Here is a 17,375-nt window from a genome sequence, read left to right on the forward strand (position 1 = left end):
AGCTTCCTAATCCCGGTCTGTACTTTTAAGGACAGGTAGGAAGAAAGGATGACAACTGCCTCTTTTTAGCACCTCATTGTTTAAATCTCTAAAAAGGAGAAAGAATGTGCTACTTATGCAGTTAGAAATCTATCCCTTCCCACCATAATTTAGTTTTACAGAACCAGCAGAGATGTTCACAAGAATCTGGGAATAGATCGGGCTCATCAGTTGAAAAGCAATCATTTTAATCATTCACTTTTCCCTAACACAATTCCTTTCATCTAAATACATTACAGAATGTTTTGTAATGACAGATGGAAGATTTAACATTTAGAATATATTCATGTAACTACAGTTATTTACAGGCTGCAATTTGAATAAGGAAAGGCAATGGACACATAAATTCATTTTTCTGCAGCATTATGGTGCCTAAGTATCCCAGACTAACTGAAAAACATCAGGAACAGAACCAATGGCAAGAGTCATTCTCTCAGACCCTGTAGTCAAAGCTCTTATACTATATTACATTCTCTTAACTGGCTTTCCCTAGCAACACTGGGCTACAAAAAGTATGAGGATAAAACTATTATAAAAACCAAGAACTCCCCTGGTTCTACACACTATTTTTAGAGGCAAACAGGAAATGCACTTCCCTGTCAAGCTGGGTCAAAGGAAGGGGAATGATTGAGTTGAATACTCTGCACTCACCGTTCCTACTAAAGGGTAGATGAATCCAGCTCCAATACTGGCTCGCACATCACTAATCGGCAAAATGAAACCAGTGGGAACGCCCTTCCTCTCAGGCTGATGGGAGAGGGACAGGTGAGTTTTTGCCATACAAATGGGAAGATTTCCAAATCCCTAACAGAACAGGGAAAGAAAATAAAAGCGAAATGTTTTTAAGATTATTGTAAAGACAAAATAGATTTTCACTTTGTTATCAGTTATCTTCTACAAATCCTAAAATTCATATAGCAATAGTTAACCTCAGTTTCTTAACAGCTAGTATTTCAGAAATGGACAGAATACTGTATTTCACATGCTATTCTGTCTCAGCTCAGGCCTGTACCTCCAGAGTCTTGGCTGTAGTGATATCCAGCTTCTAGAGTGGGTTCTCAATCTACAGTTAGGTGCAAAAATTGCCCATACCATGGCTAGAGTGTGTATTTTCAGAAAGAGTGCAAAACGGGCACCACACCGAACAGGAAACCTACACCAACGTCTTCCTGAGCGTAAACACAAATGGCTCATGATGTTTTGTTTTGTTTTTAAACAAGACAAAAACTGCACGAGGTGCTTCATTAATGACAGTGCAGTAGTTACTCAAAAAGTGGGAGAAAATCAGGGAAAGGCCCTCAGCAGCTCCCCCCACACTATTTGTGTCCCAGGTTATCGATTAACCTTGAGTCAAGCACCTTCAACTCTTCTGTTCAATTCCGTGACAAACAGGGATGCAATTCACAAGGCCAAGAGGAGAGGCGGCACCGCAGGGAATTGCCCCTGCGGCCCAGCGCTGACGACAATCCTTTAACGACATTGTGAAAACATTTCCTAATACTACTAACATTTAGGCTAAAAAATGAATTAGAGAATCACAGAAGGAAAAGATAAAGACATGGATTATTTTGCTTCAAGTACACTAAGTAAGCTTCTTTTCCATCTAGAAAATCAAATTAATTCTCAAGAGATTTGCATTATAGAGAAGATGGCTATACTTCTGCCTGTCTGACCAGGCTGCTCAAGTATAGTCAGGAATTAGTCCATGACACCTTGTCCATAGTTTCTATTTTCTGACAGATTCCAGCCATGTTTATGCGCAGAAGCCATTACATTACAGAAAATACATTCACCTCTCCACATGGTTTCAAAACTGTTTTCAAACTGTGACTAAGCCCACTCCCACATACTTTAGGAATGGTGATCTATTTTACATTCTAGCATTTATAACCCCTTGAAAATAACATGAACAGAAGGAAAACAAAAGATTTTACAAGTATTGGGAGCTTTGTTGCTAATGTGCATAGCTGTGCACAGGTCTTTTTGTGTTTGCAAAAGTTCATTTTTTGCAGGTACAAATGAACACTCATGCTAAAATCGGGCACATTCACTAGCTGCTACTTTTGCAGATGTGCAGTTGTCACATTTAAGGCACTAACCCAAAATTACCACTCTGCATAGAAAGTACATAGTACCATCAACAATCTCAGAAGGACTCCAGACACCACATATACCTTACAGGAGATAGCTTTCAAGGTTAAAACCATTCTGTTCTATCTAATCTAATCTAAACCAATCCTTACTGACCTCCACAGTTTAGCACCATGGGTAAGCTCACGCCTTTTAGCAAAGCTTAACTAAACACTCCAATCTGAGAACCTTTTGCACCCCGAGGTTTCCTAAGACTCTCATCCAGCAGGTACCTGATGGCATAATTCACTGGTGTTCTTACCTGCCGGGTGTAACGATCGACTTGTGACTGCGCAGCGGGAGACAGCTCTATATCCTGAGCTCCATACACCTTCTGAGCAATAATCCTTATTTTTTCAACAATAGGAAGCTGCAGAGACAAGGAAACAATAGAAGGATGAACATTAGCCAAGAGAAACTAGGATCTTGTTTGCTGAGTGAGAAATCTGAATCTCTCATTTAGAATCACCCTTGTTAAACAGGCTTGCCAAAGCATAAAACCACTGGTGATGGATGAGATGTTCAGCTACAGGTACATGAATTACAACCATGATTTCAGCTACTCCATCATTTAGAAGCTGCATAATTTGTGTGCTACAAAGTTCACAACATAAGCTTACACTTTTGCCTAAAATGGGGGAAGAAAACTACTGTCATGCAGTTTTAAGAATCAAGATCTAATGCACACTGCAAATACGAGGAAGCAAGCTCCACTGGGTTAACAGGGATCACTAGACAAATAAATTTCATTTCACAATAAAGATAACCTACACAATGAGTAGACAAGACAAGGTAGCAGGCAGCCAGGGAACGTTCCTCTGAGAAGCAAGGAACTGTAGCAGAAAATTCATGACCCATCACTGCTCTTTTGATCTTAATGTTTGGGTTTTGGTTTTTTTTTTTTTTAATTCTCACCTCCTATCCTTCCTAACATATGCATTTTGAATTGTAGCATCAATATTGTAAAGCACTTTGCTGCTATTTGAAGACAGATGCAGACTTTTACATTCAGGCTGTTAGAAATCCTTTCACAGATTTTCAGCAGACAGTTCTTTTTAGTCAGATCAGGCATTTACTTTTTGTGCCACCATTTCTGTTTATTTAGAGAAAACAACTCTTTCCTCTGTTTCACTCCTTTTGTTCTGAATGACCTTGGAGACAGCAGTTATCACCCCTATAGCCTATTTTAAACAAGCCAACCTATTTGACTTCTTTCAATAGGAACTGGACGATGGAGGAAGGATCATACCACCAGTTCAGCTACTTCAGTGCTGACCACAGATGGCCAGAGATGTGTGCAATACTTCAGGGAACACCCCACCAGTAATTCATACTCTAGCATATTTAATTATCAACACATGTGGAAGAAGTGTTGAGCAAAACCTGAAGAGGTACCACTTGGGGAAGAAGACTCGGTAATCTCAAACAATACAAAAAGCACCAGAACACAAAATAGAAGTATTTCATTTTATTCCAACAAAGGCAAGAAAGAGTTTGTTATTCACAAAACAGTATCTGGTGCATTTATAGGAAGCTCCATGGTTAATCACATTTTTGCAATGCCTGTCTAGAAGTAATGGTTTTTCTGCAAAGATACATCAGTTGAAGGGTTTGTGTCAGACTGACCTTTTTTGTATTTATGACTGAATTTTAGAAAAATTAAAGTAGTCTGCCTTTACATGAATAAAGAATTCCAGTAACAGAGACATCACAAGAAAAGAAGCTTGCTAGACTTTCAAGTAGCTTAAATGTGAGGTAGTCAAAAGCTACTAAGGCTCAAAAAAAATCCACCCATCAGATATGAAATTTCAAAGTGAGGTTTAAAGATGTTCTACAAGACACTTTCTGAACATGCTGACTATGTCCTTATTGCACCTTAATTGGGTGGAATGATGTCACGTTCCTGACTTTAGGCTTTTTATAGGAATCCAAGCAGTGCGGAAAAAAAAAAAAAAGAGGATTGGAGGTAACACATTGCAAATATCCTGGATATAATTTACAGCAGCATTAAGCTGAATGGAATACTTAGTGACATTGATAGCCGTCAACGAGATGAAACTTCTTTCAGGCTGATTATTAAATACGTTCATACCCACGGCAGTTTTGAACACAGTGGAGGAAATGCAAAACGTGTCAGTTAACTTGCCTTTGCTTGCAGTCAAGGACTAACAGCAACAGCAAAGGCAAAAGGAATTCCACTCCCCGCTGTCAGCAGGCCAACATCAAAAGTAACAGCTTTCTGCTTAAACCTCGTAAATTCATTGAGATGGAGATGTTCATTTAGATTCAACTTGTATCTGTGTCAAAATATTTCAAGCTAATTTGACATCAGCATCACTACTACACCCTCAGCCCCCTTCCAGCGACCATAGCTGTAGTTTCCAAACGAAACCTAGCAGGGCTCTGGCGAACATCAGAGCAGGCTGCCTTAATGGCAGCGGTGGCACTCTGCTCCTCCCAGGATGCGCGTCATATCTTGCATGACTGGGTCTGAGCTGGAAAGTCAAACTGTATCCCTACGGATTTATGTTTGGGGGTTTTTTAAACCAGAATTTCAGATACTTTTCAGGCCAGTACCAACACCTCAAATTTTGCAAATGTAACCTCAGAAGAATCAACAGCGGGGAAGCAGTTGCAGGAGTGCGAATGGCAAACAAAAGTGGTTTTCTGAGACCGTCGCATGTTTTTGCGAGGCACGCGCATACAAACGGATGAGGCAATGCGCATGGCTGTCAGAGCGTTTGATCCTATTTAATCTCACGACACAGGCAGATGAGTCCTGGCTGAGCCCAGTTCAGGTAGAAACCAGAAGGGAGGCACAGATGCTCCATACACATTAACGCAGCCAGTGCATGTGTGCACTCAGACATGCTTCCTTCCTGACCTTGCAGGAGTAGGGAAAGGAATATACTACACCATTCTAAGGATCCACCTGTTTCCTTGTATTTAGTGAGATTTTTAAGGGATTATCTATTTAGAATCACTGTGTAACAGCTTTCAAGTTAAAAAGTTTCCTGTGTTTCAGTTATCAAGTAATTCTGCTGGGACATTTTGGTTTAATTTAACTTAAAGAAGTATTTTCCAAAGAAAAGCCACCTGATATTTTACACGAGAAATACAAATTCATTTTGGTTGAAAATAACATAATGGTATTTATCAGAAAATAAGCTTTAGTAATTCAAGAGACTTTTTACACATTTGCCATAGCAGAAGCCTGGATGTTTACAAGACATTTGTAGGAACAATCTTGACTTTTTCTTTTCTGGTCTTTAAGAGCAAGTTTAGCTTTAGGTTTTCAACAAAACTGCTGATGACTTCACTATGGAAATACTCTCACTGATGGGCACAGGGATCCACCACACCTAGTGAAGTATGGAAGAGTGCTTAGCTGAATTCAAAGGGGCTGAAAAATAGAGACGTGTTGTACTAAGTACCTAAATCACTGAGGGATTTTAGTTAGATTTTTGGTCCAGCTGATACCAGGCTCTTCTTAAAACCCTTGTGAGCTACCTATTTGTACCTTAAACACCTTGGTCAAATATCTGCCAGCAGAAGCCATATATCCCAGGCACTTAGGAAAAATAAGTCGTTTCGTATCTCTCACGTTTTTTGTCTGAACCAGTTGTTCATTCCTACTCACAAGGTACAAAGTGGCACCTTCAGCTGCGCCAATGCAACTGTTTGCAGGCCCTCAGTAGAACAGTCTCAGTGAAAGGAGGATGAAAAGTCCTGTCTGCGTGGTGGGTGTCAATGCACCCTTGTGAACAGCAGCTTCGTTCCACAGCACCTCTACTATGTGGACAGCTATGGCGATAATGATATTTATAAAATGTGCAGATAATGAAAGCATCAAAAGCACAAAAGATTTTTGCAGCCCTGAGGAGAAGGACTTGGGGGTATTGATTGATGAGAAGCTCAACATGAGCCGGCAGTGTGCGCCTGCAGCCCAGAAAGCCAACCGTGTCCTGGGCTGCATCAAAAACAGTGCGACCAGCAGGTCGAGGGAGGTGATCCTGCCCCTCTACTCCAGTCTCAGGAGACCTGATGTGGAGTACTGCGTCCAGCTCTGGGGGCCCCAGTACAGGAGAGACATGGAGCTGTTGGAGCGAGTCCAGAGGAGGGCCACGAAGCTGATCAGAGGGCTGGAGCACCTCTCCTATGAGGACAGGCTGAGAGAGTTGGGATTGTTCAGCCTGGAGAAAAGGCGGCTCCGGGGAGATCTAATTGTGGCCTTCCAGTACCTGAAGGGGCCTACAGGAAAGCTGGAGAGGGACTGTTTATCAGGGAGTGTAGTGACAGGACAAGGGGTAATGGGTTTAAGCTGAAGGAGGGTCGATTCAGATTAGATATTAGGAAGAAATTCTTTACTGTGAGGGTGGTGAGGTACTGGAACAGGTTGCCCAGAGAGGTTGTGGATGCCCCATCCATGGAAGTGTTCAAGGCCAGGTTGGATGAGGCTTTGGGCAACGTGGTCTAGTGGAGGGTGTCCCTGCCCGCAGCAGGGGGGTTGGAACTAGATGATCTTTAAGGTCCCTTCCAACCCAAACCATTCTATGATTCTATGATTTAGGACCGGCAATAAAAGCTACTCCTCTTCTCATTTCCCTTATGTAAGGTTCTGAATGTTTCACAACTAAGTACATTTAAGCAGAGAACAGGTGACAGATACACAATAGATAGAATGGATTTAGACAAAAGCTGACTTTTATAGATATGCAACTATGTATTAGTACTAATGCTGAAGGATTATGGCAGCTTCAGAGAATTCATTCCAAATTCAGTTTTAGCTTCCTGAGAAAATGATACCATGAAATACTCAATGCAAATTTATACTGAACGTGAGAAGGAGCTACAGGGCCACACGGTATAAATATCTGCTGATAGTTAAGCAGCTTTGGTGTTTCTCTGAGAAACAACCGATTTCCACAGCCCTCCCAGAGACAATGTGCATTTCTGAAATCTCACAAATTCAGAGCTACCAAAGCCATATGCTGCTTCTGAGGCAAGCCCAAACACATGTGCTTGTTGAGGCTGCCAAGCACCCACACCATAAACAGGATTATCTCCTTGGCTAAAGTATAACAAGTGCTACAGCAAAAGTGCACAAACTGCTCTCACAAAACCAGTATCTGTGTAGCTGTATGTTCCATTACTTGATAGAGAACGATTAAACCAAGAAATCAGCACTGATAAAGAGGACAGCCTGTCATTCCCAAGATTGAATTGATTATCCAAGATGACATCACATCAGTGTTGTCACTCAGCCATACTGCTACTTCTAGGCCATCCTCCTTGCAAGGCATGATGTTACGGCAAATTGCTGCTGTTTATTACACAGTCTTCCTTCTTCCAATACTATCAGCAGCAAGGTTTTTACCAAAATGTAATTTAATAGGGTTTCGTTTCTGCTATCTTTTCCTCACATTTCCTTTACCCTTCATCTCTTCCTTCAGCTATGACAGCAGACTGCGGATTATCATTTCTCCACGTAGGGTTTGATGAGGATTTCCACAGACAGCAGACCAGCTTCAACAGACCCTCCTTCATCCTCCCTTCCTCTGCTGCTCACGCTCACCCATGTGCCAGCGCAACTGAGAGGGCAGCACCGCTGTTTGTGCAGCTGCACATACCAGAGAAAGTGATCCAGGCTAAAACATAACCTGGGGGGGGGGGGGGGGGGGGGGGGGGAAAGAAGCTATTGTAAACCAGATCAGTTCACACATCCAGCTCACCATGAAGGCAAAGCCAGTATAAAGCAGAGACACAGAGATAGCTTAAATACTATCTCTACAGGAAGAATTGCTCAAACTGTTCAAAACTGATCACTGCAATGTACCAGCAGAAACAGTGAGTTGGGGCAGGGACACCCGGCTTGGGCTGGGAGTCCTGAAATCAGTCTTGCTGCCAAAAGCCAGTATCATGTGAAATGAAACGTGCAAGCTACCAGGGACCTGGCTTGGGACCGTACTCGGGATTCCCATCTTTTGCAACCTAATCTGGACACCTGACTTTAAGCTCTTTGGTTACTGGAAAAAGGGGTTCATCTTTATAATCCCCCATAGCCAATCCCTGAGACTGCTGAAAACAATCCCTGTTCATTTCCTTCCTCCGTTCTTCTGCTTTTAAACATCGCCCCTAACTTCCTCACCAAAATAGAGTCCAACAGAAAATGTCTCTGAAAAGCCAGAGTCAACAGCAGTAAGTCCGTAGTCAGACTTCATTCTACTAGGTTGCTGCAAAGCCACACTACTATAAGAAGCACTGGTGTTATGTAGCTTAAATTGAATACCTTAAATGAATGCCCATCAGTGCAACACTGTCTGAAAAGATCTCTTCACAGTTATACAACATAAATATTTAAAACTACTTCATTCTCTCAGAAAACTTAAGATTCTGCTGAAAAACATGCATTTAACCGGAGAATATACAAGAACACTATTCACTTGTAACTTACACATTTAATACTTCAAGGTCTTTAAACATTCACTTTAGTCTCACTGCCTATTTTTAATTATGAGATCACTAGTTTAATTATGAGGTCACCAACATCTGGGTTTATTGTTGCTAAGCTGCTTGTGTTTTAACAGAAATTCTTAAAATGGTTTAAAATTCAAGGCAGTGGCACTTTCAAAATTTTAACTTATGCATTCACTGAAAGCAATAATAAAGAATCGCTGGTTGGCTAAGTGAAACAGTATGCAGACATCACTCATCTCTCTTCTTGGGAAGGCTGCCAAATGAAAACATATGATGGGAGTATGGCTGAAGGTGCTGTGTGGGGTGACAGAGTGCAGTGCTAAAACAATAGCTGACTCTGCACATTCGAACTCCTACTTCTAGCTTTTCCCCTGGATAAAATAAAAACACATTTATTAAAGTATCTGTATATTCTGGTTCCAGAAGATCTGTGGCTGACAAAAGGATTCCCAAGCCTTTAGCACTCCTCTTCCTTTGCTGGCACGGGACAAGAGTTTGTTTTTTAATTTGCGGAAAAGTCAAGTTAAACAGTTTGTGAATCAACACCTAAGCCTTTGGCCTTAGAGATTTATTTTCCATTTCCCCAACTTTGAAACCCCAGCTGCACCTAAGAAAATTGCTTCATGCAAAGAACAGGAAAATAATGAAAACAAACAGAAAACTGCAGTGCTGACAAGAGCCTACATCCACAAAAAAGAGATGGAGTGGAAGAAAGATAGCTTCCAACCCTAGAACACCCAATTCAGTGGAAGAAGTGTCCACACTCCACTGAAATCTCTTTGATGGGAGCGGGAGGAGAGGCTGGTACAGCCCTGCGGAATTCCTCTTTAATGTGGCTTCATTGCTAGGTCGCAATGGTGGGGGGGAATAGTTTAAAGACTAGCATACCCTGGAGGGCAGCATAGCCTGCATTTCCATTTCAAGATGAGAAGTGATCTCCATCGTTTATTAGGAAAGGTTTCAGTAAGGAGCATATATTATTTTATTTATTCCTACTCCACCAGTGCTTAAGGACCTTCCATTGGGTCCATACGTGACTGTGCTGTATAAAGAACAACACAGAAGTTATGTGCCTCCTAGGCAAAAGAACAGAGGTGTCTTGGGTGGATGTGACAGCAGACACATGATGGAAGGCTTTCATGGCTTAGTGGCTTAATGGTATTAGTGGAGAAAACAGAAAATATCCTTGACACCTCCCCCTGCCCTTCAATCACACTGAGATTGAAAAAATGACGAGTTTACAAATGAAGAGAAACACTCTGCCTTAGGTCATTCCCCTGGAGGTCAGCATCCTCAAAGCCAGGCCCCATGAGCCCTTATTGACTCTGCCTTCCTCTTTGAGCCACTCCTCCTAGTACACTGCACCAAGGAGCTTTCTCCTCCACTGACTGGTGTCTTCCCTCCTTCGTTACCCACAGCTCTTTCTTGTTATTGGAGACCGTGGGCAGCGGACGGAAGAGAAGATAACACACAGAGAAGCGCTGCTGGCAGAGCTTTCTCTGTTTTGAAGCCACCCTTAGACCCGGCTGAGTGACCCATTGTCTCTGACAGCTGAAGCTAAGGCTGGAAGAAATGAGGCAAGTGGCAGCCCACACCATGCTGCCATAGCACAGTAGAGGCAGGGGAAGCACAACTGTGGTTTCAGATGCTCCAGATTTGCCCAAGTTGTTGTTATGCTCCCAGCAGGGGAAGAAAACTACCAGTGCTGAGGCTGCTAACTGCCCAAATGCCTCCCTGCGACATGCTGCTACTCAACCTCGGTCCCAGTGGATGGCCCCAAGCTGAGAAAGCTCTCCTTTGTTCTGCAGGCTGGCCAGGAAATTCACTGCACACAGTCAAAATATTTGTGTAATCAACTTCCACAGCACAACCTGGAAATATCTTAATTTGCGATGATATTACCTAAAGGCAGAGCACTGGCAAAAAAAAGGTGTCTTCCGACAAACTCGGAAGACTGGAACAACCCCTTCTCTTCCCTCCCTTTTGCAACCTTTACACTCTTCAATTTAGTTTTCCAATGCAGCATAAATTAGGTGATTTGAGGCTTTTCAATCATACCCGTCAGGTTACCACGTCAGTCTTTTAAGGGGACAATGCTAAGTCACTGACTGGCCAGATATGCTGATCCTGCCTCATGCCATACGCCTGCCCTTCTCTCTTCCATCTCCCAGAGTGTTAGCCCACTGAGCTCCAGCTGCCTTGCAGGAAGGAGCAATGCATCTCTAAAAAAAACTAGTGCCTGCCTTCATTCAGACCTATGATTCCTCCCCCAGGTTGAGGAGGTCTGCTGTAAGTCACAGGAGAGTTCACCACAGGAGAAGAGACAAGACCAGGATAGTGAAAGGAGGCAAGTTACTCACCAGGCACGCGTTAGTGGGGAATACAGCTTCCCCCCCTGCCAAGAACAGGCACCAAAGCCAGAGAAATTTGGGAATGGGATGCCTATGTTTCCATCCTCTCCTGTACTCCCCCTAGTTATCTAAACTTACTTTTAATGGGTCAGTCAACTTTATTTTGAGTAATAGCTTTCCGCTGCGACTTAAAGACCCATACTTCAAGAAAAGTGAACCCAGAAAGGAAGTCAACAGTGATAAGAGTTGAAATTTTGATATTTTCCATATGTAGCAAGAATATATATTAAAAAAGAAAAAAGCACAGATTATTTCATAGAGAGTTCAGAAGGCCTTTAAAACAAACCCATCCTCCAAACACTAAAGAGAAATACTCAGCAAGAAACCAATTCAACAGTAAAATAAAAGAGGTTAGTGTGCAGTGGGGGCAAAAAGCCATATTAAAACCACACACTACTATAGCATTTATGACGACTACTGCCAATAATCTTCTAAACTATGTTATAAACTCTGGAGCCTATCATATAAAAACTCATCCTTGCTCCTTGCTCCCCCTCCTCCTCACCCTGTGCAATTGCTAATACTGTAAGCATTTCATGGTACACTCTATCTGTTTGCATCCTTTTCTTCACTGTTAAAGTGACAACAGTGCTGGGGTTACTTGTCAGAGGTCACTTCTTGTACTTGATCCACGACATGACACTGGCACACATATGCAGTCCCAAAATCATATATGCAGCTATTCTTTGCACTGCCCTCAAAATATGTTCGAAGCTTATTCTGTTCTTATTTCAACCCTTGTAAAATATTCGTTCATCTAATACCAAATGTCAAACAAAGCCTTGATAGAAACAAGAAGTATTAAATAAAAAGTACAAGCATCAGCTACTAGGATAAAAACAAATGCTTGCCTGCTTAGAGAAATAAAGAGAACTTGCAAGGCAATCTAAAAGTGGGACTACAGAACACTGCGTCATGTAGAGACGCCCAAGGAAGTTTAAACAGACTGAATGAGATACTTCAAGGAACATAACTACATTAGCACAGTCTTCTAATTAGACTAGTTTACTATGACACTCAACAGGACCACTTAGCTGAGCCTGAGTCCTGAACTGACACAACTGTGTTGTGTCCACTGTCTAAAATCACTCATTCAGCACATGCTTGGGTATCACTTCTCAAGATGGTATAAATGTATAAACATAGCTCAGGATTCAGAAAAAAAAATGCTGATCCTCAACTTTTTACTGGTATTTGACAGATCTAGAAAAGACTTTCTTGTTCTTCTCATATTATGCACATTTGTAATCAGCTTTCAAGGGAGTCTTTGCTTCCAGGTATACATTTGGAAATTACATAAAGCACTGCAGAGATGCATGCCATTTGGAAAAAAACCCAAGAGAGCTCAGCTGACCTGGACTATCTTGTAATCACATGACCGACTGTATATTAATAATAGAGTTTGCTGCAAACTTTAGTCTAACTAGTAAAAAAGGATCTAAACCAGTTTTACATACAGGGGTTTTGGTCTTTGTTTTTAAACCCCCAGGGTAATGATTTCTAACAAAACATCAAAACGCTGAATGAATCTATTATGGCTACAGTGTTCTCTGCTGTTGGAAGTTCTTCTAGTTATAGCCAGTTTTGGAAGTAAATTCTGATGAAGTTTTACAGACCAAGGAAAATAAGATGCACAGACATCAAAGGGCTAAATGGAGACATGGAGCGAAGTTAAGAGTAATCTCATAAAGACAGAGACATTAATGAAGTGGTGGTGGTTTTATGCAGAGTATTTCCCCCTTCGATGTTCCAAAGGGGAAAGAAAAGAAAAAGAAAAAAACCCAAAACACCACCACAGCAAACTTCGTCAAACTTGAGGCAACCAGGACTTCAAACTATTCAAGTAACCAGTGAAATCCAGTGGTCACTGGTAAGATGAGGGATGGAACTACATCCTTTCACTTACATCCCCTTTAGGCACAATGACGGAGAGAAATCATCTGTCTGAATCCCATCTTGCTACCTTTCTTAATTTTCTGCCATAGTTATCCCTTTGAACAGTAGAACTCAGTCCCCAAAACTGCTACATCAAAAAATCGTATTACAATCTTAATTATTATCTAGGCAGTCTCATTTGGAAGAGGTGGCTTTTCTCCATGTTCCTGTAGGTCCAGTGACCAAATGACCGACCATACCGTACAAGTGACAGCATTGCTGTTTCACTCTCCTACTTCCAAGTGCTTCAGTCCCCATCCTTTGCACAGTAAGAATGAAACAGAAGCCTGAACTTTACTGTTTTTGTTGGCATGAATTTACTTTTTTACAGTATTTTAAACTCTTTATATGTTTTTATAAAATCCCTTCAACATATTTTTCAGGCTTATAATACTTGTGTTAAGTTACGGGATATTAAGTTGATGTAAAGATGTGATTCATTCCCTTTGTGCTTAAGATCATGCCGCTTATGCAACACAACGCAAAAAGATGTGTCTGGGAAAGACGTTAAAGTAGCAATCAATCTCATTTTCTTCCTTCATAGAGGCAGAGTCCACCTCTACTAATCCTTTCTACTCATTCATACCACAAGATTGTAAACTACATAAAATACAGTAACATCAGAGCTTAAATATGAGACTTGTCAAACACTAATGTGCTATCTCTGTAACACAAGCGTCCCATGGGGAGAACTAGTACACTTATTTCTGAACAAATTTTTTCCCCCATTTTATTATGCAAAATGTATAAAATGCTATCTTCAGTTTCCAGAGCATCTCATTAGAGACAAACTCAGAAAGGCAGATACATTGTCCATTGTTTGGCTGTAAAAATGTTCTGTGGGCAAACCGCCCTGAATAGATGCCACAGAACTTATATTCCCAAGGTATTTCCATCTATTCTGTGAAGGTAGTGTTTAATACTAATAGGAGTTGGCTGGATTACTGACATTTGGGAAAACAGTGGAGGAGGTGGAAAGAAGAAATAAAATGGGTGCAACAGATAGGAGGTACATATCAGGGAGGAGAGAAAGTGAAAGACAACAGTAGGGCATATCTACCTCAGGTTGAACTTTTTTCTGGCGAGAAGAATCAAAACGGGAACTTTCAGCCATTTAAAAGAATGAAGCTGACGTTCTGCTGTTAAAAAATAGCATTCAAACATTTCCTAAGGAAACAAGTAGCACTGGGCCACAGGATCTGAAATTTGACAAGGGACTCCTTGGTGGCAGAGAAGTCTATTTTGCTGCCCAAATTTTAACCCACCCACATTTGGATGGCCAGGAGGGTCCTGAGAAACCATTTGTATAACCTTCTCGGCAATACGTCCCTCCAAACGTTCTGCCTGCACGGTGCTGCTCCAGCAGAGTGCCTTCGGGGGCCCAAGCAGCCCTTCTTTGCAAGCTGCTCCTCTTCACAGGTCATGATGCCGCGATGTTACCTTGCAGACGAATGCAATAACCAAGTCTCCAAGACACGGAAAAAGAGTCACCATCTCTGGCAGACAAAGGATTGAAACTTGGACCGCACTATTCTTTGTTAGATTATCTAAGGGCTACGCAAATTAAACACAAAGCCCAAGCAAGGATGAGAGGAACAATGATAGGTGGAGGAACTCTAGTAATGTAATCAGTGGAAAAACCTAATCAGTGAAAATCAGAACACACTGAATTGGCTGTTTCCCAAGATCATCCAAGGGGAAGGATAAGACCATTGTCCTTGGTGTGAAATGCACCAAGGTTAGTCAATGGGGAAACTCTTTAATCGGAAAACTTCGCAAACGAAAGGGAGCAATTGCCTACAGCAGCACAGGACTCGGGAGGAAGAGCATTTTGGGACTGGGATTTCTGAAGGGCATTGTGGGAATGTGCAAATATTGTTAGGGCATGTTTAGTGGAAGAACCAAAGACAGGGAAAGGGAGTAATCAAGGTGGATTGAAGAGGAACAAGTGTTGGAGAAAATGGAGGGAAAAGGGGAAGGGGCCGGTTGAGTGTAAAGGTATCTGGTCAGTAGCTTGCCTGACTGAGCTCTGTACTTGAGCACCAGAGTCTGTCCCATATTCTCATTAAATCTGATTTCTGACTACCTTCTGTGTGGGTGTGCTCTCTGCTCTAGATGTGTTGTATGAAAGCTAGAGTGCAGGAGAGGAGGTTTGTGCACCAGCAGCTGGAGTGAGCCGTGACCCTCAGGGGCTCCTGGCCCTGGTGCCAGCAACTGGAGCAGGGCAGGGGCACTGGGGGCTGCTCCTGGGGACACCGAGAATCTAAGGCCAACAGCAGCAGTGACCCAGATATCGTGTGCACCATATAGCAGACTCCAATCCCGATCTGCAGCAGAGAAGGAGCAGGACTGGGCCGCCTGTGCTCTTCATGTTCGTTTGAGGGCTGTGGGTGTGTAAGCGGGTGCTGGTAAAGGCAGCGCTTTTTCTCTGCGTTGACCTGTCTGGCTGGGCAGATGTGTAGCACGAGCGTGCACAGGCTACCTCTAACATCCTTCTCGTACAGAGAGTGAATGCTTCGGGGAGCCACAACTTGGAGCAATACCCTGACTGTGAGACAGTAACTGTATTTCATTTTAGCTGACTGTCAGGACAAATATCATGACTATGAGTTCTTTGTGGCAAGTCTCCACAATAATTTGTGAATGTTCCATCTACAGACATACTTTTATGTTAAACAAGAAAGTATCAGAAACATCATTCAATGCGCTAAATAACAAGCATTACCAGCAAGTATCCTGCTCCTCTGATTAGACAAGCCACAGATTGTTCTCTCCAGCTTTTGTGATTTTAAGCCAAGTCAAGCCCCTTTCCAAGTATCTTAGATAGCTTTGTTGCAACGTTCTTCTCATTTTAAATCCAACACTGATGCAGCATGCATTCACTAAAAAAAAAAAGATAAAATCTTACCTCCAAGCTGTAGAGATATTTGAAACTGTTTTTCTGATTGGCTGCCTTTTCCACAGCTTGAGCTAATTTTACTGCTCCTCTACCACCAGCCGACCAGTGATTGCAGGGTACAGCATCAAATGCTCCAGACTGCTTCGCAATCTTACACACCAGATCAATCTCAGCAGGAGAGTCAGTTCTGCCAACCAAACAGTTCCGTCTCATTATTTTGTTTAATTAGTTCTCTTTTACAACCTTATATACTTACCAGTTGGAAAGCAAGTCTATATAGTAGTTGTGCCACATACATAATGCATTTGTATACAGCATATGCATTTACACGTTTCAAGAACACTTTTCGTAATTGTTATAGCTAATTAACATGGAAGATTAATATTTCCATAACAGTATATATTTTTTTTGTGGTTTTAAAACCTTAAGAATAAGCTAAGGATTTAAAGGTCTTTATATTCATGACGAAAAAAGGAACTTCTTTAATAGCTTCTTTTCTTCATGCCAAAACTGATTAATTTAAAAACCAAGAAAAGTGTGAACTGTGGATTTACTCACAAGAGTAATGAAAGAATAGACTTACTTGAAGACGTTTAGAGCAACCACAACAGGAACTCCAAAGAGCTGAGTAATTTGAATCTGTTTCTGTAGGTTACAGCAGCCATCAGCTACCAGCTGGAGGTTCTGTGCAATTAAATAAAAATTAATGGAAATGGTAAGATACATCAAGTCTTCTCCAGCCAAAGAATTTTCCATAAATGAAACTGAACATAAACAGCGCTGATCATGACAGCTGCAGGCAAGTAAAATGCTTCCAGACAAAAATATTTTGGCATTTATCTTACTTATTAATTGAAATAAGAATTAATAAGATACGTATTTAAGTAACTAAGCAGTGTCCAAAATTTGTACATGAAAGTATTGCTCTTTTCTGGGACACATGAACACAGTGCAGCTGATGACTGGTTGCCTGTCATGACTGTGAAAGGGCCATTAGTCCCTTCTTTGCAAAGTTTATAAACAAACTACAGTAGTGGGGTGGGGTTTGACACACAGATGTGTTAGATGCGTAGTTTAATCTATATATACATACATATCCCAGATAAAAGCACGTTACTGGATTTCCTTATTTACTCTTTTACCTCACCCTTTGTAGGTCTTGTCTTAATTGCAACAACACACATATCCTTAGCCTGATAAAAAAAAAGACCAGAATTTGTCTTCAGCAAAGAGACAAAGAAAACAAGCCTGTAGAATCCACTCTTGTTTGAAGAGTGACATCCAACACCAGATGTGAGGTGCAAACAGATTAAGCCTGTTGTTTAATGAACAGGTTAAGCTATCATTAATTTCAGGGAGTGTCTTTGACCCCCTGCACCACTCTGCTCTTGTGCTGCCATAAATGCCTGCATGATGGACTGGAATGAAGAGCTGATCAGTCTGAAAACTTAGTGGTCCTGGAAAAACTCCTGAAAAAAAGTTAT

The 17,375-nt window shown here is 41.7% G+C and overlaps 1 protein-coding gene across 4 annotated transcripts in view; it reads right to left on the reverse strand.

Annotated features, from left to right (window-relative positions):
* Window positions 1-17,375, reverse strand: part of MTHFD1L (methylenetetrahydrofolate dehydrogenase (NADP+ dependent) 1 like) — a 157,642-nt gene that overhangs the window by 49,401 nt on the left and 90,866 nt on the right. For all 4 annotated transcript variants that reach the window (XR_008576495.1, XM_054821399.1, XM_054821403.1 and 1 more), the window contains 4 exons: window positions 16,475-16,575; window positions 15,901-16,078; window positions 2,432-2,539; window positions 691-843 (listed from right to left, as the gene is read on the reverse strand). Coding sequence is in view for 3 of the 4 variants with exons in the window: in XM_054821399.1 (XP_054677374.1) it covers window positions 691-843; window positions 2,432-2,539; window positions 15,901-16,078; window positions 16,475-16,575 (540 nt within the window). In the remaining variant the exon portion in view is untranslated. The remainder of the gene's footprint in view (window positions 1-690; window positions 844-2,431; window positions 2,540-15,900; window positions 16,079-16,474; window positions 16,576-17,375) is intronic.

Source organism: Grus americana, chromosome 3, assembly GCF_028858705.1.
Source record: "Grus americana isolate bGruAme1 chromosome 3, bGruAme1.mat, whole genome shotgun sequence".
Lineage (NCBI taxonomy): Eukaryota > Metazoa > Chordata > Aves > Gruiformes > Gruidae > Grus > Grus americana.